Genomic DNA, 27,746 nt, shown 5'->3' on the forward strand with positions numbered 1-27,746 from the left:
CTTTCCTGGAAATAAATTTGTAGTGTTTTGGGGTTTTTTTGTTTTGTTTTTGTTTTGTCAGAGGTAGAGCATAAGCAGGAGGAGCAGCAGGCAGAGGGAGAAGCAGGCTACCTGCTAAGCAAGTAGCCCAGCAGGACTTGATCCTAGGAACTTGGGATTATGACCTGAGCCTAAGGCAGATGTTTAATTGACTGAGCCACCCAGGTGTTGTGTCCCTATAGTCTTATCAAAGTAAAATGTACCAGCCTCCCCCACCACCTCCTGAGGCTAAATGTATTGCTACAGTGCAGTTAAAGGTGCCCCCAATGTTAAATTTAAATTATTAATCCCCATATAGAATACATATATAAGACAACTGCTTTGTAATAGTTAAAGAACCAAGTGTATCTGGTTATACAGTTTTAGATTTATGTGATGTTATGGCATCTATAGTTTCATATCTGTTTAAACTTAGGTTTATTGCTGTCTGTTCTTGTAAGGCACTGTAAGTTATACTGTTGTGAATTTTTTTCTTTTTTTAAGATGTGCCCAACTTGGGATGTGAATTCACAGCCCTGAAGTGTAGAGTCACATGCTCTACCACCTGAGCCAGGCAGTGCCCTATACTGATGTGAATTTAAAAACAAATATATTCACAGCATAATAGAATATTTATGTGCCATTCATAGTTTGGAAATGTATAGAATGGCCATTAGATTGGCTTAGGGATAGTCAGCTTATTGATTAGGTGTATAGATAGATCCAATTTAATACTGTTTAGGTGTTTGTCATTCCTAGTTAAATGTGTAAATTGTAAAATGTAGTGTGTAATTTTACATAAAAGCCATGATAATGAGATAATAGTTTTACGTTGTTTGTATAGTAGTTAGCTATTCATGTATAATGATTTGCTATTTGAACTTCACAGATGTTCAAAGTCCAGCAGTATCCTGCTGCCAAACTCAGTGAGTAGATTACCTTCTTAGGAAAACAGCAGTTGGAGTGATACTGGCATGAGCCCAGTAAAGGGTGTGTATACCTGACATACTTGGCCTAAGTTACAAACTGTTTCTTCTTCTCTGAGTACTGCCGTCAGGTTATGATAGTTCTTGGTGGCCTCAATACTGATTATATTCTAACTTCTTACATTGCATAAATTATGGGTACTTTCATTGAACTCTACAGACCATGAAATTTTTGAAGTGACAGAAGAGAGACTTTCTGGATCCTTAAATCCACTCTTCACCAAAATGAAAGGGGGAATAAATTCACCAACCTTCTCCAACCTAAAACATCTTTCTTGGATGTCACACTTAAAAGTTAGCTGTGGCTGGGGCACATGGGTGGCTCAGTGGTTTAAAGCCTCTGTCTTCAGCTCAGGTCGTGATTGCAGGGTCCTGGGATAGAGCCCCACATCGCATCGGGCTCTCTGCTCAGCGGGGAGCCTGCTTCTGCCCCCCACCCCCGCCTGCCTCTCTGCCTACTTGTAATCTCTGTCAAATAAATAAATTAAAAATCTTAAAAAAAAAAAATAAAGGTTAGCTGTGGCTGATGACCAGCTATCATTTCACTAAATACAAAACTGGGTAATGGCATCAAGTAATACTTACTGAGTTGGTAGGGACTTAACTGCACAAAACCAACAATAAGTGATCTTTACATTCTAGGTGAATGATGAATGGAGCTTTGAATTAATGATTCCAAAGCTGCTTTTTTACAGTATCTTCAGTAAGCATAAACCTTCATTTTAATACCAAGTAAATAAATATGTACTCAAATATTCCCACCAACTTCAATTGTTACAAGACAAAAATTTAATGAAAATTGGTAGATAATCCACAGGGCTAAAGAGTTATTACATGGGACTGTATTAGAAATTTAAAATAGGTGCTGAAATGTTACATATTATCATCATCTGATTCATCTTCTTCCTTCAATGATTCCTGTTAAGAGAAAGTGTTTAAAATCAATTTTTAATATTGTTACAACCTGAATCTATTAAGCACTTGTCACTGAAAATTCTTTATAACTGAAGATGAACAATGACTTAACCTACCCAAGGAAAGAAAAGGGTAATTAAGTGCATCTTATTCTAATAATCAACTGACTATATTCTTGATAGAACACACAATATGAAATATTCTTGCTTCAATATGAAACAATATGAAAGCATTAAATGTCCTGAAAAATCCTTAACCATTTTCACATACAACATTTTTGTAACCAGGGCAACCCTATCCCCACTGAAGATAAGCCAGAAAATTTCTAACCTTTGTTCAGTTCAACTCTTAAGTGTTATTTAACAGAAATCAACCAAGTTCCTTTATTATTCAACACTTACTTTCCTACCTTTAGCTAGAATTGTCACATGCTGTAGCTTACCTTTGCATATTTCTCTGCCTCTTCCTTTATATCTTTGGGAACAATTTCATGTCTTCCTTTAGTTACTGCAAATTAAGCCAGATTTTTAAATGAATTAGAAATGACGACTACATTGTGATTTCCAACACAATTAACTACCCAATCCATAGGTATAATCCATCTAGTGTTAAAAATTGTTGGGGCGCCTGGGTGGCTCAGTCGTTAAGTGTCTGCCTTCAGCTCAGGTCGTGATCCCAGAGTCCTGGGATCAAGCCCTGCATTGGGCTCTCTCCCTCTCCCATTCCCCCTGCTTGTGTTCCCTCTCTCGCTGTGTCTCTCTGTCAAATAAATAAATAAAATCTTTTTAAAAAAAAATTGTACTGTAATACAACAAGCTCAGAAGTCTTTTGTGTTTTCTCCACGTAAGATTAAATCTATCCAAATTTAGCTCTTAAGAAAACAAGTAAATTATACAATGATTTATCCTGATGCTATGATAAATTCTGAGCATTGTGCAGCATGATTAATTTTTAAATTAATTAATTTTTGAAACCCCATCCATGGTTAATATTGCAAGAAAAAAATGGTGATTCTCAGTAAATGGATGCTTCAGAAAGTACATTAGTCAATTAAGCAGAACTTCCCCTTCAAAAATAACTACCTTGTAAATTTGTTCTGGACTGCTTTATATTAGAAAGGCACTGAGTGGTAAAACATACTTCGATACTACCCACTGCGCTTGAACTTATGCATGTTTCATGACTCAGCAATTCGACTCTTAGGTATATTTCCAAAGAAATGCTACATTTGTGTACCAAAATTATTACACAAGACATCTACAGCTACACTATAGTTAAAAATGAAAGAGCCCAACTAACCAGCATCAGAAGAAATGAATAAATTGTGTGGTATTTGGACAACAAAATACTATAAAGCAAGGCAAATGAACAAATACTGTACACCACACATGACTTACACAAATAATGCTTAAGTAAATCAGGGATAAAAGAATATATATACTATGTACATATATATACTGTATAATTCACTCACATAAAATTGAATAGGCAAAACTATGAGTTAGAATTCAGAGTAGTGGTTACATTTGGGGACAAGCTACAGAACTATAGATTCAAAGAATCTAAGGGAACTGGTCTCTTTTTGACCAGAGAGCGAACAGTGATTACATGAGAATATCCATGTTGTGACAGTTCATCAATTCAGCTGTTCTTTACGTACTTTTCTATACATACATGTCATTACCAAATTATTTTTAATTTTTAAAAAGGAAAAATGCCCCCCAATTTTAAATTGTTTGATACAGATGACTCAGAGCAAATAAATGTACAAAAATAACTTACTTTCACCAACCCAGCTGAGCTCTAGTTCAAAAGCTTTATCCTTAACTTCATCATGTACTATGTAAATTCTAGAACACAAAAGGGAAAATTAACATTTACTTGGTCATTACAAACATGTACCCAGTCAGCACAAATTAAAACACCCATCCCTAACACAAATATTTATAAAATTTATAGACACATTACAGTTTATATTTAGGAACACTCCCTAGAAAAGACAATATAGGCTGAGTGGCTCAGTCAGTTCAGCATCAGACTCCTGATTCTGGCTCAGGTCGTAATCCTCAGGGTCATAGGATAGATGGGCTCCATACTCAGCACCAGGACTTAAGAGTCTCCCTCTACCCCCAGACCTTCCCCTACTCTCCCTCTTGCTCTGTTTCTAAAATAAATTAAGTCTTTAAAAAGAAAAGACAATACACAGAGATGGATATAAAATTAAATACTTCAAAGGAGTGTTTACAACCTACTTTGTTTGATAGTGTTGTATTGTAGACACACAACTCAAAAAGATACCTCAAAAGGAACACAGATTCAAATGGGAAAAGGCCATTATTACAACTGTATCTTTTCAGGATATTTGTTTATTCCTTTCAGTAAATGATTTTTAAAACAAATTATTGGCTTGCAATTATTAGAGGTCTCTTCAATCTGAAGCTTCTTAGCAGGTATCTTTTTAAACCCCTTATCCATTTTATAAGAACTATATGCCCCTTAACCTGGGCTTCAAATTATAATACATGCCAAACTGTAATTTAAAAAAAAAAAAAAAAAAAAAAAGGGAGGCATTGGGATCGAGCCCCATATTGGGCTCTCTGCTCAGCAGGTAGCCTGCTTCCCCCCTCTCTGCTTGCCTCTCTGCCCTGATCTCTGTCAGATAAATAAATAAAATCCCTTTAAAAAAAAAAGAGGCACTGTCACAACATTAAAAGTACCAGAGCAAAGCTTTCTTATTTTACCTTTCCTAACATTTTCACACACTTTACTTTGGAGGATATTTTTAAAGCCTTGCTATAGAACAAGAAAGCTTCTTAATTTTCTAGACTAAGTAAAAGATACACAGTGCTCCATTTTATTAAATGATAAGGGAAAGGTTTTCCTACATGGAACTAATTAGTGTCTACTGTTACATCTAAACATAGAAGGGTGTGGTAAGGGCTGATTTCCAGAAGCACTCCTCAGTGCAGGAAATGGAATTTATCACATTTAAACTGTTGTACAGGGGTACCTGGGTAGCTCAGTTGAGCATCCAACCTGTTTTCCACTCAGGTCATGAATACAGGGTTGTGAGACTGAGCAAGTTGGGCTCTGCACTGGGTGTGCAGCCTTGCATAGGATTCTCTCTGTCCCTCTACCTCTGCTCTGTTCCTCTCTTAATAAAAAATAGTACTAATAAGCTGCTGTACAACTCAGTGAGGATTCTTTATCTTCCAAATGGTTCTACTGTAAGATAATTCCCAGAGCTCCTCATGTTAAGTGACAATCACAGAATAGGTTCTGCTGCTTCACAACTGGAAAGAGAAGAAAGGTCTCTTGGTCAAACAGGGGTAGGGAGGAGATAATATGGCAGCAGCAAGAATGGTGACAAAATCATAAAACACTTAAGCATGTTATTGCAACTATCAGTTTTAGAAGATATTAAGAATACCACTTAAATATGTAATGGAGCCTGTAGGACTTTATTTTTCTCGCATGAATTATAAAACCTGAGACATCTGCACAAACTACTGCCTAGACCATGTCAATTTTGTTCTAATGTGGAATAGTGTGTTTATTATTTTTAAATCTGAAAAGCTGGCCGCAAAACTAGCGTTTTACTGGATTTTTTTTTTTTTAAATACCCCATGCCTACATTCTTTGATCTGGAAGAATCATGAATTCTGAAGCATTCCACTCAGGTTTATGGACTTAGTTGATACATACTGTAGTCACACAAGCATTCTACACTAAGTACCTGTATGTAACATGAACCACTTCAGGGTTTCTTAAAGCTGTTCTTAAATGACTCTTTTTTTTTTTTAAGATTTTTTTTTTTTTTTTAATTTATTTGACAGACAGAGATCACAAGCAGGCAGAGAGGCAGGCAGAGAGAGAGGGGAGGAAGCAGGCTCTCTGCAGAGCAGAGAGCCCGATGCGGGGCTCGATCCCAGGACCCTGGGATCATGACCTGAGCCGAAGGCAGAGGCTTTAACCCACTGAGCCACCCAGGCGCCCCAAAGCTGTTCTTAAATGTACTGAAATACTCTTCTCATCTTCTTAGAAAAGCCTTTATGATTAACATACTTGCCCCCCCAAAAACTGACTGTATAAAGGAGCCAGCTTCATGTGTAGAAATAACTGTCAACCTAAAATAAAGTTTGTAAACCAAATTCCTATTATTGGGACTTCTGAGATTTGAGAAAGTAGGAACTAGCAAATGAAGCTCCTAGAGGTCCACACTGTATCCTCCTACTCTTGAATTCTTTTACCTACATAGTTCTGTCAAAAGCTGTTTTTTCACATCCCGTTCACTGGCATTTGAAATGTGAGTATTCTCCTTACTGAGATTTTTTAGAACGTTAAACTCAACTTCTAAAAATCTGGCATGACATTATTTCAAAATAAAACAGGCCTTTAGAATTAATGTATAAGGTTAAATGAAATAGTTTTGTTAATGATAATTAAAATTCCAGCTTACATTTTTGCAACTTCTTTAACAACATCACGGCAGGTCATTTCTTTCATCTATAAAAAATAAAATATTGAGTCATGAGTCAAAAGAAGAACTTTCCACTTACATTAACTATTTTCAGATTCAGATTTTATTTATTTATTTGACAGAAATCACAAGTAGATGGAGAGGCAGGCAGAGAGAGAGAGAGAGGGAAGCAGGCTCCCTGCTGAGCAGAGAGCCTGATGCGGGACTTGATCCCAGGACCCTGAGATCATGACCTGAGCCGAAGGCAGCGGCCCAACCCACTGAGCCACCCAGGCGCCCTATTTTCAGATTCTTTACACAACTATCAATAACCCATACTTTTGACATAGGGTCTCAGACAAAAAATCAAAACCACAATACTGTATTAAGAATACCAGTCTTGGGGCACCTGGGCGGCTCAGTGGGTTCAAGCCTCTGCTTTCAGCTCTCTTCATGATCCCAGGGTCCTGGGATTGAACCCCACATGGCGCTCTGCTCAGCAGGGAGCCTGCTTCCCCCACCCCCCCAACCCCTCTCTCCCTACTTGTGATCTTTTGTCTGGCAAATAAGTAAATAAAATCTTAAAAAAGAATACCAGTCTTGTCAGGAAATACACAAACCTAGTATGTGGGACTAACTACAAAAACAATTGACATGGGCTTCAAAAAATTAGTACTGGTGGCTCAGGTCCAAATCTGGTTTCGGCTCGGGCGGTGATCTCAAGTTGGTGAAATCAAGCCCCGAGTCGGGCTCTGCGCTCAGAGCCAGCTTGAGATCTCCCTTTCCCTGAAAAAATAAACTGGTACTGGGAGAAGGGTAAGACTTACTTGTTTTTGAGAGAGAAAGGGGAAGGGAGAGCAGGTGTTGGGAGGGGAAGGGCAGAGGGAGAAGCAGACTCCCTGCTGGGCAAAGAGCCTGACACAGGACTCCCTCAGTCTAGCACCCTGGGATCATGACCTGAGCTGAAGGCAGATGCTTAACCAACTGAGTTACCCAAGCACCACCCTCCTTTAAGATAAGACTTAAAATAGAAGAGATATAATTGAAATTCGAATGAGATATAGAAGAGATATAATTGAAATTCGAAGTGTTAGTCTTAATTATATCATGGTTTGAAAAAGTTACAAAATGACACTTGAGAATACTGAGGCAGTTGGTAGACTAAATATCTGATATCTTAGGTGTGATAATGATAATCTACAGAGATGAACACTGAGGCATTTAGGGATATAGTGTCACTGTAACTGTTTCAAATAGTTCAGGAAAAAACAAATGGATAAAACTGGAAAATAGGGTGGGAAGTGGAAGAGGGCCTGGTGGTGGGTATTAAGGAGGGCACGTATTGCATGGAGCACTGGCTGTGTCTTGGAACACTGAAAAAATAAAATTAAAAACAAATAAAAACAGGAAAATAACTTCAATGTACACGGAGATAGTTGTGTTATCTTTTCTGATGTTTACATTTTTTCATGTTAATTTGGGGGTGAAGTAAAAGGTACCTTCATACCTTTCCCCTTATAGGCATAGATTCCCCAATATCTCTTCATATTTTTCCCTTTATAGTTAAGATGTATGGTGAGTGAATTAATGTTATAATAAAGGCAAATTTAAGCAAACTTTTTGAAAAAGCCTATTTTTCTTTAGATTTAGTTTTTTTGAGAAAGAGCACAGGAGTGCGGGGAAGGAGCAAACTAAGATAATCTCCAGGCCGACTGAATATGGAACCCAAATTGGGGCTTGTTCTCACTATCCAGGAGATCATGACCTAAGCCAAAACCAAGAGTTGGACGCTTAACTGACTGAGCCACCCCAGCACCCTGAAAAAGCGTTTTTTTTTTTTTTTTAAGATTTTATTTACTTATTTGACAGACAGAGACTACAAGTAGGCAGAGAGGCAGAGAGAGAGGAGGAAGCAGGCTCTCCGAGGAGCAGAGAGCCCGATGCGGGGCTCGATCCCAGGACCCTGAGATCATGACCTGAGCCGAAGGCAGAGACCTTAACCCACTGAGCCACCCAGGCGCCCCTGAAAAAGCGTATTTTAAATGACAATTATATTTTCATATATGTTCATGAAATTTTTATTTCATAACATAACATTCTTCATAAGCAACATCAGAAGAAAAGCCAGAGCAATGACGTAGAATGCAGTCTGGCAAACTCCTTTCTATACAGAGCCATATGGTCCATATGGTCTTTGGTCTCTGTTCCAACTATTAAACAATACTTTCGTAGTGTGAAAGCAGCCAGGGACTGACTGTGACGGTGTTCCAATAAAACTTTAGAAAGAAGACAGCGTTCCATAGTTTGCTGACCTCTGATTTAGAGCATGTTTTTGTCATTAAGTATACATACATGTTCCTCAATTAAAGCAATGTTTCTCCATTCTTAGCTAGGATTTGTTAGTATTCCTGTATCTTGTTAGGATTTAACCTCAGAAAGACAGAAGGATAGATACTCTAAATACTGTATTTTCAAGTGTATGTATACACACACACACACGCATGCCTTTAAGTGAAGTTTCTGATAAGCAAGAGTGAGCAAATACTGTTTCAACATTAAGTTGATCAATTTGGCTGAAAAGGAAATCACATTAAAGCAAAACTTTTTACACTAATAAATTATGGTTCTTGGGGGAACAAAGAGTGCGTAGCAATAACAGGTTTTATGCCTTACCAAGATAGGAACAAAGGAAATAGAAGCACCATGACACAGATTGCACAGACAAAAGCTGTGATCCAAAGAAATGAAATAGTGAAATACCAGAATTCTCACACTAAGGCTCACAGAGCTCCCTCCATGAACGGGCCTCAAGCACTGAAATTATTTATTATTTTTTAAAGTAGACTCCATGTCTAGTGTGGAGTTCAGTCTGGGGCTTGAATTTATGATTTTGAGATCAAGACCTGAGCCAAGATCAAGAGTCAGATGCTTAATTGACTGAGCCACCCTTGTGCCCCAAGGATTATGAAATTATATGAAAATTTCCATATGTACTTTTCTGGATTAATAGGTTTATCAGTAGCTGTAATTATAAATGGCTCTATGACACAACTCTTACAGGTATCATATATATGTACACACACACACACACACACACATATATATATATATATATATATATATATATATATATATATATGAAATTCTCCAGATTTCTTAGTTTCTAAATTCAGAAAACTCTGCTCAGAACAGCAAACCACACTCTATGAATCCTTAAACAAAACGGTTTCATTTGTGGTGATAAGATTTCACTACATGAGGATGATATTACAGGAAAATTCAAGAATTAAAATTACCTGAAGTTTTTCTATTTCTGTCTTTGCAGCTTGCCTGGCTTTGCCAATGGCACAACCCCAATAACCCTATTTTTAAAAAAACACACCAAAAATTACAGATATCATTCAATTAAATTGATATACTATCCTAAAATCATTAGTGGCTAAGACTGTCTATTTAAAGATTAACAAAAGGATGCTGAATGACTTTCAAAAGTAAGTACAGAGAAATACAAAACATCTAATGAACACCAGGGGGTTCAAAAAAAATTCTAGAATAATGTGGCTTATTTTTAATAGAGGTTCTATACAAGAAAAATTAACATCATTACATATTCTACTTCATAACCTAAATATGTTTTTGAGGTTAGGAATGGAAAAACGTTTAGCATTATGACAAAAAGAAATTGAGATAATTCAATACTCTAAACCATTTATTATACTGAAAAAGTTTTTTAAATGAAAGGATTCCCATTTGTATTTATATATAATAACAAAATATAAAGTCTTTTTTGTAATTTGTAAAAACCATAAATATCTCAGAAGAGACATAAGTAAAGATGCAAGAAATCCCATTTAAAATCATTTTTTTTAAAGGAAGGTTTTAGTTTTAGGACATTGTTAGTATTTATCCCAATAAAGGAAATACCACATCTTGAAATGCAGTTTCTGTAAACAGCACACTGAAAGCAATAAATCTTTCCACTGCCTCATATTTATAGGCTATTATTAATGATAAATAAGAAACTATTACTTTCCTTGAATTAATTTTAAAGAAACTTTATATAATCCAAATACACGGTTTACATGCTAATGAGATACCATTAAACTAAAAATAGAAATTCATGATTTAAAATTACTCACATATGAAACTCCTGATGGGTCAATCATGTAGAGCTGTGCACCATCATTCACACTGTAAGACCCTAACATGAAACTGCATGAAAGTAATAGTTTAAACCATGGTCCTTAATACCATAAAAATATTAAAAATTCAGTAAACATACAATACCTTCTAAGATAAACTAATACACATAACTCATAATAAACACTTTGATCAGGTAATTTCAATAAAGACTAGTACATACTTGAAACTGTTCAAAATTTATATGGCTTTCTTTAGTATTAAATTTGCTGATGAAACTTTCCTGGGAACACAGCAGTGAAGACAAAGAAGTAATGACAGATGGAAAACCAATGAGAAGGCCCAACAGGTGAAGGCATACACATGAAAAAGCCAAGATAACAAAACTAAGAGGGATACATTTAATCTGCCTCAAACTCTTATTACACCCCTCATTCTTTCTTGAGTATTCCCCAATATTCCTCCAGTTCTTTTTCTACAGTAATCCAAACTGATTTAATATATTTTTATATGCTCAACAAATTAAAATTAGGCTGTTAATCACATAAATCAGTCATTTTCTGAAACTGTGATTTAGTTTACCCTCGAAGTAGAAAAGAAACCAGCTTCATCTTATGTATCAGTTCATGTACAGACTACCATAACACCCAGCTGTCCAGTTCTTAGCCCTACAATCATTTCCTTCCATATTCCATAAAACTTATCTTTCAGAATATATATCTGGTTTTAATTTAAAAACCCTTCAATGTTTTCCTTGGTATGGAACAAAGACTTCTGTATGGCCTTTCCCTTTCCTACATCTTCAGTACCCCTCCTGCACACCAACAAATCCTGACTACCTCAGCATTACCTGAAATGCCCAGGTAGTTTAATACCCTTTTCATGAAATACTCTTACCATTCCACCTACATCTCACATTCTTTTCCTTGCCATCTCTCCAAGGAAGCAGCCATTCCTTAAGTGGTGCTGGGCCCACTATAGTCAGTGTATATCCTATCACCTATAAAGCTATCAATGAAAACATACTCCTGTGTCCTGTCCTCTCACAAATATCTATGACTAACTCATAGTATATGTTCAATATTTACTGAAAAAGTTCTCCACTATTCTTACTCTGATGAATTCAGAGCGTTCAAAGGTTAAAAGAAGTGGAAAAGCATTCTATGAAGTCTGAAAGCAAAGTGTTTCAACGTAATTTAAATGAGAACCTTAAGAACAACAATATAAAAAATGTCTGCAGGCCTAACTTACTGGCTAAAACGGGTTTTCTCTAACATCTGTCCTCAGTAATTTAAATATGACTGATTGTAAACAACTGAAAGGCAGGACTATAGATGATAAACTTTCTATAGCCTTTTAACAGTGGCAAGCAATCAGATATTAGTAAATGTTTTACTTTGATCAAAAAGGACTATTTCTTGGGACGCCTGGGTGGCTCAGTGGGTTAAGCCGCTGCCTTCGGCTCAGGTCATGATCTCAGGGTCCTGGGATCGAGTCCCGCATCGGGCTCTCTGCTCAGCAGGGAGCCTGCTTCCCCCTCTCTCTCTGCCTGCCTCTATGCCTACTTGTGATCTCTCTCTGTCAAATAAATAAAAATAAAATCTTAAAAAAAAAAAAAAAGGACTATTTCTTTAATGTTACAAACTAAACATGTCTTTTTAGGAACATCTAGAGTGATGATAGGTCTCTGAGCCCTATGTAAATATTTACATGTGTCTTGACTCAATCGAATCTCAGCTTTCCCCCCAAAATAAAAATACCAGCACTTCATCAATTAAGAGCATTGCACCTAACTGCTTAAAGTAAGTGTAGCCGATGGAAATTAAGGAGAAAACTGAAATCTCCCTTTAGTTGGCTACCTTCTAATGTCAAAAGAGAATATATTTAAAGTCAGTTTGTTGTATCCTGAGAATGCTGGGGTCTGACACCAGAGAATTTTTTTTCTGGTTTTACTGAGAAATTACCAACATGCATCACTTACCATGTAAAGCATGATGGTCTGATTTACATGTATTGTGAAATGCTAACAACAGGTTTAGTGACATCCATCCTCTCATAAAATAAAATAAAAAAGAGAAAAAAACTTTTCTCCTTGTGACGAAAATTCTTAGAATGTACTCAGCAACCTTCCCGTAAGTCACACTGCATTGTTACCTATAGTCATCATACTGTACATTACATCTCTAACACTTAATTTGAACCTTTATACCTTTTGACCATTTTCTTCCAGAGAATGTATGATAATCAGATTAACGTTATTACTAGGAGTTCTCTGTTTTATTATCACTTCAAATCTGTAGAGTCTTTTTCACTATTCAAAGTTTTTTGTTTTGATGTACACAGTTTTATTTTATCATTGCCCTAATACTTCTTGGTGATAGCTCACACTTCTAAGGGTATAAAAAGCTAAGAAACTGGGGAAAACAGTATAGATCTGACTGAATCTCACAAAATTTCATACCTGCAGCCAAAAGGTCGAACAGCACTGTAGAGTGTATACGCATGTACATACATGGCCACTCTGTCTGCAAGATGCTATGAGGGGAAGAAACAAAAGAGCTTATCAGCAAATTTCTACTACTATTCAAAAGGCTCAACATATTATCAACTTACTTTTAATGGAATGTTATAGCCAAAATTAGATCTAAAGTTGGAAGCTTCTTCTCTTGCAATGTCTGCTAACGAACGAGCATCTGCCAACAAACCCGCTACTGCCTGGAAGAAAGTACGTACCATTAGTAGATAAATACATTCCTATCACAAATCAAGGAAAGTGTGTAATTACTGTAGGCTTAATATTTTAACAAGCATCACCACTAAAAATAATTTGACTTAAAGCTCTTTATAAGGCATTCTGGCATTCTGATTGGGTGGGATCAAAATAAAAGTATGGAATTAAAATTCAGAAATTTACCATGTGTGATTTCATTGTTTGCTGAATGATGACATTTACAAGGAATATTTCTATAATTCTTCATGTATCCCAGTTTACCAATTCACTATAAATAGGCAACAACCAGAATAGATCAGGACTGATCTCTATTTAAAGCAGTTCTATGTTCAAATTACTGAAAGTTTTGGTCTAAAAGGCACAACCTCAAATCTTTTTCAGCTTATTGACTATTATAAACTCCGGTGACAAACCATACATCTTCCAAGACTGATAGCTTACAACTACAGTTTCCAAACCATGTGCTGAGAGATGCTAGGGCACTATAGTGAACTAGTTACAAAACATTTGGAATTTGGGGGATACAGTTGTTGAAGTAGTTCACAGTTTCAACATTAGATCATTCTGTATTCCTTATAATGCCATTGTATTGTTGAGCACTTGGGTTGCTATGATAAAAAGGTAAGTACCACACAAAAATGCATGTGGAACAGGAAATGGAGGGGAGAGACACACATAATCTGATTCCAAAGTTTAGGAAGTTGTGCAGTGCACATTAGGAAGTTTGATTATTTAAAAATAAAAATATTTTTCTATAATTGTATGTGTATTTTTTCTCTTACAGCTACTAAGTTTTTAGAACATAAACACCAAGTTATTGAGACCTAAATGCATAATCCAAACCATTCAGTACTTCTTTTGGTGCAGGAAAGCAATTAAAAAAAATATTACTGAAACACTTAGTCCTGGGAATCAAGAAAGTCCAGAAACCACCTGCTTAGGAAATTTACAGAATTTAAAAGTAAGTGATATCAGAATGACATTTTTTCCAGTGCTATTAGTAGTAGTATTGATGAAAATTTCTAATACATAGTATTTATCACATGCTAAGCATTCTAGTAATTTTTAACCTTGTAACAACTGTTACGAGGTAGGTCCTATTTACCCTACTTCTGAGGTGAGGCGGCTATGTTTAGAGTAACTTCCCTAAAGTTACCCAGCCAGTAAATTTCACCGTTTAAAGAATCTTCTATTGCTTTGTAGAAAGCTTACTGTGAAGTCCAATAATCCTCAAACCACTTGTGACAACTGTGGAGACAGAATATTAACCCTTCATTATCTCCAACCCTCTTCTACAGGTGATGTTTTGCCATTCCAGCTATAAGGAATGGCATCAGTTTCCTGGCTTTAAATAACAAACATAACAAATTTGAAATTTCTAAGACAAAGTTTTCCCATCACTAAAGTACCTTTAAGCATACATGATTTTTTTCAAAATATACTTACCTAAAGTTTGTTTTTATTAAGTGAAAGAATGTATAATTCACTAGTTCCCTCCTAGCAGCTGGGTTACAATCTGGCAAGTTTTATCAAAGCACACCAGTTTCACATTGTGTATCAACTAAAATTCTAAAAATAAATAAATACAGTGGTCCAAAATGACAGAAGAAAAGCCGTGTCAGTTTCACTGGCAATAACAAATTTGTTCTAGAGAGAATATATTTTCGGGGAAAAAAAATTATCTATAGCTTTATAGTTTATTGCTTATATTTTATTGGTCCTTTGGTGTTCGTGTGTAACACATCTCATTTATAAATATAAAAAATAAGTGCAGAATAAGTGGGACCTATATGATCTCACCCTGCAGAGTAGACTCTGAAATAACATGCAGACCATGCAGACCCAAGTCTGATCCCATTTTATTTCTTTACCAGCTGTGATTCTTGTTTTCTTATCTATAAAAATGGGATTAATATTACTTTCACTGGGATGTCAGACTTAAACAAGATAATTTATGTGAAGTGGTTCTAGCACACACGTTTTCTTCCTTGCCTTCTCACTAAAGAGGGTTAGAATCACTCCATTACTTGTTTTCCTTATTGTTCTGACTGAACAAAGTCTAACATCTATATAGAATGACTTTAGTATATACCAGTAATGTATTTATGGATTCACCTGCAGTTATGCAAAGCAGTCACTCAAGACTCCATCTGCACAAAACAAATAGTGATGTCTATGAAGCTATTAAAAAGGATGTGTTCGCTTTCCTTTCTTTAAATATCCTTTCTTGGTGCTCCACCTTTTAGTGAGGTATTCTCTACCTGATAACACCTTCAATATGAGAGTGATTCCCACAAGAGAGATGAAAAGCTAAAGATTCTATGCCTCTCAAGCATACCCCTTACCTATACTGCCAAGATCTCTTTTCTACACATACTTCCCACCTCTCTCCTCTCCTCCCTTTTCTTAAGGCAATTTGATTTCTCATATATGTCTCCAGTCAATTTATAAGAACATTACCTTTCTTAGTGAACTGTTCACAAGCCAGTAGCTCTCTGAGATTACTTCTATGGCTGCTCTCTCATCTCTTTCTGCCTCAGCGTAAATAAATGGTTATCTTAAAATTACATTTTAATATATTCTAAACAGTGACTTCACAACAAATTGGACAAGGCAAAAAGGAACATTTTTTAAATGGACCTACCATTCCAACATGCCGATCAACATTAAAAAGTCGTTTGTTGGAACCTTCTTCATAAAGTTTAGAAAGGACTAACTTTTCTACCCCAAAGACAACGCCATCTTTACATCTGATTCCAATAGCTGTACTGGAACAAGCAGAAGAAAATCAATTTTTTTAACTGAAAATTAAAAAAACTTCCTAAGTTTAAAAAAAAACATACGAATAGGTAACATTTAATTTTCTTACATGTTAATACGTTAAAGCAAATACATTTGAAAACTAGAAAGAGGACAACCTACAGTGTGATAAATTAAGTCTATATAAATGAACACCAGATGACCCCCAAAAAACCTAGCATATCATGACATCAAAATATGTACAGAATGGCAGAGTGTCTGGATACACATTGTAACAAATGCTGACTTAATTCTCATCCATTTAAAATGCGTAGAAAAGACAAGTTATGGGGTGCCTGGGTGGCTTCAGTAGGTTAAGCCTCTGCCTTCGGCTCAGGTCATGGTCTCAGGGTCCTGGGATCTCTGCTCAGCAGGGAGTTTGCTTCCCCCTTTCTCTGTCTCTGCCTGCCTCTCTGCCTACTTGTGATCTCTCACTCTGTCAAATAAATAAATAAATTCTTTAAAAACAAAATTAGTTTAGAAAAGACAGGTTATATACAAACAAAAGTTAACATAACTAATCCAGGTGGAAAGCTTAGAATTCTTTCGCTAATTTGCTTTTTCTACAACAACTACTGCTTATTATAAGTATATAAAAGAATATAATATACATTTTGAACAACTTCTTAAAATGGATCTTAATCTCTTAAATGAAATGTGAAGAAATTATATTCTACCATTTCAAGATAAAAATACATCATTAACTTTGTTCTACTAATCATTTTAATAAAAAGGGAATTCTGACAAGAAACAACCAGAACCACATAAATTCCACAAAAAATTTCAGATACTCCTTCCCTCACATTTTAGGTATCCTCAATGGCTCCCCTTTTCAGTTTAAACTCCTTGGCCCAGCTTTCAAAATTCTTGAGAATCTACAAATTACATTTGTAGCTTATTAAGTTTCCCATTATAAATCCCACATTCTACTGAATTCAACCTCACTATCATTCCCCAAATACCTTATGTTCACTTTTGCTTTTTTGTCTTTATTGAGGTTATCCACGGTTCTAAAATACACTTCCTCCTCACCACTGCATATTTAAATAATTCTCCACAAACTTTTGCAAATTCACTTGACCTTAAACTCTACAGCCTCAGGTAGCCTTTCCTAATTATTCCAAGTCATCATCATTCTCACTATTTAAATCTAAAACATTCTTTTTCCAAACTACAAGTTGTCAAAATATGGTCTATGAACCTCCTGAACATCCCTGAAAAACCTTCAAGGGGGTATGAGAAGTCAAAATTATTTTTTTTAAGAATTTATTTATTTGAAAGAGAGAGAGAGAGATCACAAGTAGGCAGAGAGGCAGGCAAAGAGAGGAAGCAGGCTCCCTGCCGAGCAGAGAACCTGATGCGGGACTTGATCCTAGAACACTAAGATCATGACCTGAGCCAAAGGCAGAGGTTAAACTGCTAAGCCACCTAGGAGCGCCTCAAAATTATTTTCTTAAGAATACAAGACACCATTTGTTTTTTTCCACTATATGGACATTTGCACTGTTGGTACAACAGAGAAGCGTTAGTGGGTAAAACTGCTGGCACTTTAACACAAACCAAGGCAGTGAAACAAATGGTAGTAGTGAACTACTAATCACTGTATTCTTCATTGCTATGCGCTCACATTTAAAAACAAAACAAAACAAAACAAAAAACTCTCACAGTTAAAAAAAATTTCTTAAGAAGGTCCTGCCTGAATGGCTCAGTTAAGCCTTTGGCTCAGGTCATGATCCTGGGGTCCTGGAATTGAGTCTTGTTATGGCTTCCTGCTCATGGCTCCCTGTTCTCCAGAGAGCCTACTCCTCCCTCTGCCTGCTGCTCCCCATGCTTGTGCTTTCTCTTTCTCTGAGAAATAAATAAAATCTTAAAAAAAAAAAAAAAAAAAAAGAATGTCCTTGAGAAAGCAGTAATTTTTAAAAGCTATTCTAATTTTTTTTTCTAATTTTTAAAGGTTTTATTTATTTACATAACAGAGAGTGAGAGAGGGAACACAAGCATCAGGAGAGGGAGAGGGAGAAGCAGGCTTCCCGCTGAACAGGGAGCCCAATGCAGGGCTCAATCCCAGGACCCTGGGATCATGACCCGAGCCGAAGGCAGATGCCTAACGATCTGAGCCACCTAGGCACCCCGCTATTCTAATATTTAAAGAAAGCAATAATTCTACTAGGGAACAACCCCTGAGTACCTGGTCTTTTTATTATTACCATAATGAAATGAAAGGTACTCAAACATCAAAATATGGTTGCCTAAAGGAAAAAGTACTAGTAAAACTGTTGTGAACTTTTTCAGAGAATACCTGTTTTTACCATCAATGTCAGACAAACTACAGTTATTAGGTATAAGGCAGACTTTTTTCCCCCCTAGAACGAACATAATAAGCCTGTCAATTTTGAGGGAAAATGGACAGTATTTTATTGCCTGTGATAAGACTCAAGTTTTCAAGCGTAAATTGGAATTTTAGGAAATATATTCATCACCATGAGGCTGTCTATTTCCCAAAACTTACAATTTTTATTTATTTTTTTTTAAGATTTTATTTATTTGACACACAGAGAGAGATCACAAGTAGGCAGAGAGGCAGGCAGAGAGAAAGGAGGAAGTAGGACCCTGCCGAGCAGAGAGCCCAATGCAGGGCTCGGTCCAGGACCCCGAGACCATAACCCAAGCCGAAGGCAGAGGCTTAAGCCACCCAGGCACCCCAAAACTTACAATTTTTTTTAAAATAAAGATTTTTATTTATTTATTTGACAGAGAGAGATCACAAGCAGGCAGAGAGGCAGGCAGAGAGAGAGGAAGGGAAGCAGGCTCCCTGCTGAGCAGGAGAGCCAGATGCGGGGCTGGATCCCAGGACCCCGGGATCATGACCTGAGCCGAAGGCAGAGGCTTAACCCACTGAGCCACCCAGGTGTCCCAAAACTTACAATTTATATAATCAGAACAGTGGTGATATTAACAAGTGTGACATTTCTGACTATTCCAATAGATAGATAAAAAATATCAAATTTGGACAACCTGTCATAGCACAGTGAACCAATATTTTCCAAATGACCAACTGACTATTCCAATAGATAGATAAAAAAATATCAAATTTGGACAACCTGTCATAGCACAGTGAACCAGTATTTTCCAAATGACCAACTTACATGCATGGGTAAAACATCTGAAGTGCAAAACAGACTAACAGATTTTAATGTAAAACTACGAAAAGCTCATCGTTAAGTTTTCAGACACCACGCTGCAACTAACCTTTAAAAAGCTATTATTTGTCCAATTTTGGCATAGTGTCAAAAAACAACATCCATAATTATCTGAAAAAGCTATTAAAATATGCCTCACTTTCCACCTACTCATCTGTATAAAGCCTGATTTGCTTCACAGGCTTCAATGAAAGTAACAACATATGAAGCTGATAATGAGAATGTCTTACATTAAGCTTCAATTAACCACTGAGATTTACAAAAATGTAGAACAATGCCAGTCTTCTCCCCAACATTTGTTTTATACTGTAGAAAGTTACTTTTCATTTAAAATGTTACTAATATTAAACAGTTTACTCTCAATCACAGGAAACAAACCGAGGGTTGCTGGGCAGTGGGAGGGGAAGGATAGGGTGGCTGGGTTATGGACATTGGGGAAGGTATGTGCTATGGTGAGTGCTGTGAATTGTGTAAGACTGATGATTCACAGACCTGTACCCCGGAAGCAAATAATACATTATGTTAATTTTAAAATTAAATAGTTTAATGTTAATTTATTATTTACATTAACATATAACTATGATTATTTTATTTTACTATTTTTACTTATTTTTATTTTACTTTTTTATTCATTTATTTGACAGAGACAGAGAGAGAGGGAACACAAGCAGGGGGAGAGGGAGAAGCAGGCTTCCCACTGAGCAGGGAGCCCAATGCAAGGCTCAATCCCAGGATCCTGGGACCATGGGACCTGAGCTGAATGCAGATGCCCAATGACTGAGCCACCCAGGCACCTCTACAACTGTAATTAAAGTGAATTAAGTATTTTTTATTTTCTCAGTTTTATTAGGTTTTTTGTTTTTATTTTTTAAAGATTTTATTTCTTTGTCAGAGAGCACAAACAGCGGGAGCAGAGGGAGAAGTCCTGATGTAGGACTCAATCCCAAGACCCTGGAATCATGGCCTCAGCCGAAGGCAGATGCTTAACAACTATCCCACCCAGGCATCCCTATTTTCTCAGTTTTAATTTCTAATGTGATAAATATTGACAGATCGAATAACATGCATAAATAAAAGTTCACTAATCATGGTAGATATTTATGGAACTAAAGCCTAATAAAGAAATTCTCTCTGAAGTCCTCAATATTTTGGATTCTGGTGTTTTGGGGTTTTTTCCCCAAGTAAAAAGGGGTCTGAGATCAAAATTTTAATTTTTATTCCAAACAATCTAACACTCATTGTTACACTACACAATCCTTCAGAACCTGGGCTCCTCAATGAAACTAATGGGGAAAATTATAGTTTATAATTTAATCTTTCCCTTTTTTTCTTGTGTATATTACTTTCTAGGTGCATACTTTGATAAAATAGTTATGATAGGGCGCCTGGGTGGCTCAGTGGGTTAAGCCTCTACCTTCGGCTCAGGTCATGATCTGAGAGTCCTGGGATCGAGTCCTGTATCAGGCTCTCTGCTCAGCCGGGAGCCTGCTTCCTCCTCTCTCCCTGCCTGCCTCTCTGCCTACTTGTGATCTCTGTCAAATAAATAAAATCTTTTTAAATAAATAAATAAATAAATAATAAAATAAAATAAAATAGTTATGATCATGGTATATACACGTCAATAAAGTGCTTTTAAGTGTTCACTTGTAGGTCACTGATTATTTGTTTTAGTAGTTCCTTCCTATGCTTAAAAGATAGCCGGGGCACCAGGATGGTTCAGTAGGTTGAGTGTCCCATCCTTGGTTTTGGCTCAGGTCATGATCTCAGGGTCCTGGATCTATCTAGCCCTGTGTCGGACTCCACACTCAGCAGGGAATCTGCCTATCCCTCTCCCTCTGCTCCCCACTGCCAGAATATAATCCTAAATTACTTGGCTAAACATTTTCTAACTATTAACTTAAATGTCGGACTATTATGAAAATTAATATACAATCTAATTTTATGATTTTCTACATTCTGTGCCTAAACAGGACTAAAAATTGTCCAAATGTTTTTACATATATTTCATTGTTATGGTAAAGTAAAGGCAGGGTAAAGGTCTACCTCCCAATTTTACAAACAAAAATAACTTTCAGAGGACCAAATAGAGGCACCCTATATATTTCCATTAAGCAGCAACTAAAAGGAAAATCCACATTTTTCTGATCCTCATTTAATATTCTATTATACCAGGCTACATCAACCCCTTTAAAAGAAGAACTTCTGGGGCCCCTGGGTGGCTCAGTGGGTTAAGCCTCTGCCTTTGCCTCACGTCATTATCTCAGGGTCCTGGGATCAAGACCTGCATTGGGCTCTCTGCTCAGCGGGGAGCCTGCTTCTCCCTCTCTCTCTGCCTGCCTCTCTGCCTACTTGTAATCTCTGTCAAATAAAGAAATAAAATCTTTTTTTTTTTTTTTTTAAAGGAGGGGACGACTGGGTGGCTTGTGGGTTGAGCCTCTGCCTTCGTCTCAGGTCATAATCTCAGGGTCCTGGGATTGAGCCCCACATCAGGCTCTCTGCTCAGCAGGGAGCCTGCTTCCTCCCCTCTGCCTGCCTCTCTGCCTACTTGTGATCTCTGTCAAATAAATAAATAAAATATTTTTTTATAAAAAGGAGAAATTTCCCTGGTTTTTCCTTATGCAGAAAAAGAAATTCATTTTTTTATGTTTTAATTTTTAATTAATTTGCTGTACTATCACTATTTTAAACCATATTTATAAATACTTTACAGAAAACAAATTCCTAAAATACACAGATCCTCATAAACTAGTCTCAATTTTTTGTATTACATATGGTGTCTGCAGTTCTTTTCAATCAAGACTTCCTTTTCCAGCTTTATAAACCAGTGAAAATGCAACACTGCAAAAGAGGAAGAGAAAAACAGTAACTTTTTCCAAGTCTTTCTGCAGCTCTTTGGTCTAAGGGCCTACCTTAACAACAGGAAGAAAATATGTCAACTTTTTTTCTTGATTCTGACATTCTTCTTCTGAACTCTATCAGACTTCTACATGACAGTGACAAATACATTTCAGCCTTACTTCTATTATAGTATCAGACACCAACAGCTTATAAGTACCAGTATCTCTAAAACAGTAACATTAAACACAAAATAAACTAGCTTCATTACAAATCCTATAAAAAGACTTAAAATGCATTTCTTCCTAAATTTTTATATTTCATACGCCACTAAGAATCCACATCAGACTCCCTGCTCAGTGGAGTGCCTGCTTCTCCCTCTCCCTCTGCCTGCCTCTCTGTCTACTTGTGCTCTCTCTGTCAAATAAATAAAATTAAAAAAAAAAAAAAAGAGTGAAGGAAGGAAGGAAGACATGGAAGATATCTTAGTGTTCCTGTACCTTTTGGAGCGTGGCCCCAGAACAGGAAAAAAAAAATTCCTACTGGGACAAATGCGACTAACTGCATAGGACTTTTTAAACACAAAAAAATAAAAGATAAAATAACAAAGTAACAAACTCAATGGCCAGGGAAATAAGGATATAAATCAAGAATTTCAAAAAGGAAAATGGGAGAGCAAAGATGATAATGAATCTGGTTTTATACACTACATTGGAAACACGGTAGAATGTCTAAGTGGATACTCTCAGAACCCACCAGAAATATAGGAAAGATCTGACCTAAAAAGAGATCTGGAAATGACTAATAAACTGAGATTATTTTAGGGTTCCTATTATTTTGTGTGCCAAAGTGACATAACAAAGCCTAATTACCAAAAATATATAAAAGGAGTTATTTAATTATGTTAAAACATGATAAATTCCAAATACAACAATGTTTCTTACCTACTATTTTCCACAGCCTTCATAGCATATTCAACTTGAAAAACTCTTCCATCAGGAGAGAATGTAGAGGCTGACAGGTCATACTAGGAAGAAAAAGGCAACAATAAGCTTAAATTATGTATCTCTAGCAGTTAATAACCTCACCACCTTTCTTTCTAAATGGCTTACACATCAGAAATGCATGTTAAGAGGTGTCTGGCTGACTCAGTTGGTAGAGCATGCAGCTCCTAGTCTCAGGGTTGTGAGTTTGAGCCCCACCTGGGGTGTAGAAATTACAACAGAAAGACAGGAAGTCAGGGGAAAGAAGAAAGAAATGTATGTGTGTTAAATCTCAAAGATTTTGCTTTGAAGAAAAGGAAGCACGTCAGAGCAGCAAGAGCAGCCAAGAGAAAAGCTACTTTAGATTTCTGCTATTGAAAAGCAATAGACAACTGCCTGGCTGGCTTGGTCAGTCGAGCATGCAACTCTTGATCATGGGGTTGTGTTGTATGCAGAGATAACTTAAAAATAAGATTTAAAAAGAAAAGCCAATAGATACAAATCCCAGGTAAAGTCAAAATCTTTTTCACACAGAACACAAAGTTCATTTTTGTACAAAATGGAGATACTCTGTTCCAGACCACCACAATAAAGTGAATTAAAATGAGTTCTCTGGATTTCCAGTGCATTCTACATTCCCAGTTTTGGGGGTTTTGGGTTTTTTGTTTCTGTTTTTTGGTTTTCTGGTTTTTTGAGAGAGAGAGAGAAACCATGAGGGTGGGGAGAGAGACTCTCAGGCAAGCTCCACGCTCAATACACAGCCTGACAAGGGACTCGATCTCAGGACTCTGAGATCATCACCTGAGCCAAAACCAGGAGGTGGATGCTTAAGGGACTCCTGGGTGGCTTAGTCAAATAAGCATCTGCCTTTGTCTTGGGTCATTATCCCAGGATCCTGGAACCCAGTCCCACATAAGGCTCCTTGCTGGGTGGGGAGCCAGCTTCTCCCTCTGCCTGCCCCTTCCTGCTGTTCCCCCAGTTTGGGAGCGCTCTCTCTCTCTCTAATAAAATCTTTAATTCACTGATGCAGCACTAACAAACCCTAGAGAAAAAATATAGCATTCAAACTTTTAATAAGCATCTATTACATGTTAATATTGTATATGTAATATACGTAATATATATGTATTATATATGTAATATATATAATATATTACACTATAAGGGAATATAAATTAAACTATAAGGGAATATAAAGACTAATCATTCTTGAAATCTTTCATTTTCAAATGAAACCAGGCACAAATCTTGGAGCTGGAAGTACAGCAGTAAACCAGAAAAAGAATTATGATGAAAATAAGACAGGGTGAAGTGGCAGTCTGAGAGCCTAGTACAGACTACCTGATCAAGAAAGGCCTTGCTAGAGCAGCCAGGTTTAATTACTTAGGCGTGGCCAGACCTAAATAACAAGTAACTAGCCATTTAGGATATGGAGGGTAGAAATAATTCTAGCACAATGAGGGAAAAGAAATAGGCCATTGTGTCTTGAGTACTAAATGGTGGAGAGAAGAGTAAATCATATCAGAGGCATGTAAAAAACTAAACTATTTTGAATCTCCTAGGCTGAAGTAAGAAGTTCGAATCTTATTCTAAATGCAACTGGAAGGGAGCAACTGGGTGGCTCAGCTGATTGAGCAACTGCTTTAGGCCCAGGTCGTGATCCTGGAGCCCCAGGATTGAGTCCTGTATAGGGCTCCTTGCTCAGTGGGGGGTGGGGGGGTCTGCTTCTCCCTCTGACATCTCCCTCTCATTCTCTCTCTCGCACGCAAATAAATAATAAAATCTTTTTTTAAATAATGCAACTGGAAGTCACTGGAGTTTAAGCTTGGATGGGGGAGAGGGTCGAGGGGGAGATATGATCTAATTTTTTTTTTTAATTTCACCTAGAAAACAAACTGTAGAGAGAACAAGGATGGAAGCGCAATCAAGTACCCCAAAGGTGGTAAGAGATAAATACAATATTTTGAGAAGAGAGTTTTAAAACAAAACAAAACAAAAAACCTTGCTAATGGATTGGCTAAAAAAGTAACATAAAGAAATTAAACGTGGGGGCGCCTGGGTGGCTCAGTGGGTTAAGCCGCTGCCTTCGGCTCAGGTCATGATCTCAGGGTCCTGGGATCAAGTCCCGCATCGGGCTCTCTGCTCAGCAGGGGCCTGCTTCCTTCCCTTCCCCTCTCTCTGCCTGCCTCTCTGCCTACTGTGATCTCTCTCTGTCAAATAAATAAATAAAAATCTTTAAAAAAAAAAAAAAAGAAATTAAACATGAATCATAGACCTTTTTCACTTGAGCAATTAGAACTGGACCATTCACTGAGCTGAAAACTGTAGAAGATGCCAAATAACAAGGGGAGGGAAACTCAGAGCTCTATTCTGGACATGCAGCTTGAAATGCCTATTAAACAACCAAGTGGTGGGGTGTCTGGGTGGCTCAATCCCTTAGGTTTCCGCCTTCCCTCAAGCCTTGATTCTGGTGTCCTGGGATAGAGCCCTACTTTGGGAATCCCTGCCCAGCAGGGAGTCTGCTTCTCCTTCTTCTTCTGCCTGTGCTCTCGGGCTCGCTCTCTTTCTCGCTCACTCTCTCTCAATAAATAAATTTAAAAATCTTAAAAAGAAAAAAAAACACAAAACATCAAATGGAGAAAAATGTCAAGTGAACAGGTCTTCATACTTGGAGTTCTTGGAAGAAGTGAAGACCAAAGATATGCCTTCAACAGTGGTGCTTACTGAGTCTCAATTTCCTGATTTATTAAATGATGATTCTTAACTCTACTACTGTAATACCAAAATACCTCCCATGTCTACACTTATCCAGTACTTTTAAAGGGTTTTCAGGGTGAAACACTATTAACTGAAGGTTTTTTTAAAAAAGTTTTTACTTATTTGACAGACAGAGACCACAAGAAGGCAGAGAGGCAGGCAGAGACAGAGAGAGAGGGGAAGCAGGCTTCCCGCTGAGCACAGAGCCCCATGTAGGGCTCGATCCCAGGACCTCAGGATCGTGACCTGAGCCGAGGGCAGAGGCTTTAACCCACTGAGCCACCCAGTCGCCCCTGAAGGTAGTATTAACATAGTTGCAAAATCAATTTGCTACAACATTCATAACTGAGCATTTACTAATTTAAAAATGTTATGACATAATCTTAGCATCTCATACCCAGATGAATTAAACCATTCAAAACGTAAATCGCCCGTTATCAAACTCGGAAAACCAGTATCTTGGTCTTAATGCTGAGTATCAAAATCTTGTTTAAAGTGAAACTGATGAATTTAGAAACCCATTATTCAATGCCTCTAGTGCACACAACCAATACTTCTAAAGAAAAACTAGATTTTCTACATGGAAAAATACATAAAAGGAATAAGCAAAAGACTGCGTATGTACGTTTAACACAGGAAAGTAGTAAGTTAAGTCCAAGTCCAAAACCCTCGGGTCTATTAACAGAGGCGGTTTAAGTCCCTGGCTAATGATTTAAATGTTTACGGTATGGTCTCTCCAAGTGATGTTAAGTAATTTGTACAGGAAAAGCTGGGACAAAAGAAAAACGTAACGGACTCTTCAGATTCACTTTTCTATGAGCGCTACCTACAAAGCGGACGGTCAGTACACACGAAGGCAAGACAGGGAAGGCCCAATGAGTCAGCAGCACCCGGGGACCCGCAAGGACCGTCCATGGAAAGCTCCGTCTCAGACCTTGGAATCTCAAGCCGCCTTGCCTCAGTGGTTCTCCAGAAGCTCACTATAGCCCAAACCCTTCACTCGCTACAACATGCTCCACGAGTTTCCACTTTCGGTTTCGCTAAGCGGCTAAAGAAAGTGACTCAGCGACCCAAAAAGGCTCCAAAATCTCACTGCTGCGCCGCCAAGCCCGCGACACCTGAGCTGAAAAGCTTCAGGTTACCGTCACCGCAAATGAGGGCCTACAAATTAGCGCAGGAAAGACTGCCGGTCACCAGACAACTGGAAGCGGCCCACTTGGCCGAGGGCAGACCCGGCGCACCCCGGGGCGGCGCACCCCAATAGGTCTGTGCGATCTCCCCTCGACGCTAATCCGTAGGCTAGTACGCTAAAACACAGCAAACTCACCCCAGTCCCGATTGAACTCATCCCGCTGAAATCTCCAAGAGACCAAGGGCTTCAAGGCCTAAAGCTCTCCCACAATACCGCAGCCCACAGACTAGTAACAGGCTCTCTCATTGGCTGCTCTTTCAACCAATACCCTTCTCCTCTGTGGCTCGTTCTCCAAGTCCGCCCGAGAAACAGAGGATTGTGGGAAAAGAGGTAGGGGAGGAATCGAGCGGGGAGGGCGGTGCGCGTGTGCAGAACAGGTGGGGTAGGGCTAGGAAGCCGCAGTTCTTAGATCCCATTCAGATTCTGTCAGTTTCTGTGTCGCGTAGCAACTAATGGTCATCGATGCGTTCGAGGAGGTGCACCATTCCATGTCCTAGAAATAGTTATTTACTTTTTATATTCTCCCTTTCTTTCGCTACTTTATTCTTTCTTAAAGCAAAATAGAGAGATGTTCTTCCACTCCTACAAAGACCAGAGAAAGTGATACCGGAGAGGTCTCCTTTCACCCTTGGAGTCCCGGTTCGGACCCAGTTTCATGAGGGCATCCCCTTCATCCACCTGTTCTCATAAGAACATAAAGTCACGTGTGAGCTCAGGTCGGAGTTCTACAG

At 37.7% G+C, this 27,746-nt stretch overlaps 2 protein-coding genes across 5 annotated transcripts in view; one reads left to right on the forward strand and one right to left on the reverse strand.

Annotated features, from left to right (window-relative positions):
• Nucleotides 1-27,746, forward strand: part of TIMM9 (translocase of inner mitochondrial membrane 9) — a 906,959-nt gene that overhangs the window by 120,918 nt on the left and 758,295 nt on the right. The window lies entirely within an intron of this gene.
• PSMA3 (proteasome 20S subunit alpha 3) lies at nt 1,771-27,330 on the reverse strand. Of its 2 annotated transcripts, none has more exons than XM_082735106.1 (11): nt 27,151-27,330; nt 23,028-23,110; nt 15,894-16,017; nt 13,132-13,233; nt 12,980-13,053; nt 10,518-10,590; nt 9,675-9,740; nt 6,379-6,425; nt 3,702-3,769; nt 2,362-2,426; nt 1,771-1,922 (listed from the first exon to the last, which is right to left on the reverse strand). In XM_082735106.1, the coding sequence occupies exons 1-11, from the start codon at nt 27,169-27,171 to the stop codon at nt 1,878-1,880; spliced, it is 768 nt and encodes a 255-aa protein (XP_082591232.1). In that variant the 5' UTR covers nt 27,172-27,330; the 3' UTR covers nt 1,771-1,877. The 2 variants fall into 2 exon arrangements, with proteins under 2 accessions (XP_082591232.1, XP_082591233.1); XM_082735107.1 differs by having other exon boundaries at nt 15,894-16,012; nt 27,151-27,313.

The sequence above is a fragment of the Mustela nivalis genome (genome assembly GCF_964662115.1).
Source record: "Mustela nivalis genome assembly, chromosome: 6".
NCBI lineage: Eukaryota > Metazoa > Chordata > Mammalia > Carnivora > Mustelidae > Mustela > Mustela nivalis.

Excerpts from the sequence above, each read along its gene's own strand:
- PSMA3 (XM_082735106.1), bottom strand. The coding sequence starts at position 27,171 with ATGAGTTCAATCGGGACTGGG. Across the intron at positions 9,741-10,517 it reads ACCCATCAGGAGTTTCATAT|GGTTATTGGGGTTGTGCCAT; the intron begins GTGAGTAATTTT and ends TTTTAAAAATAG. Across the intron at positions 6,426-9,674 it reads CAGAAATAGAAAAACTTCAG|ATGAAAGAAATGACCTGCCG; the intron begins GTAATTTTAATT and ends TATTTTTTATAG.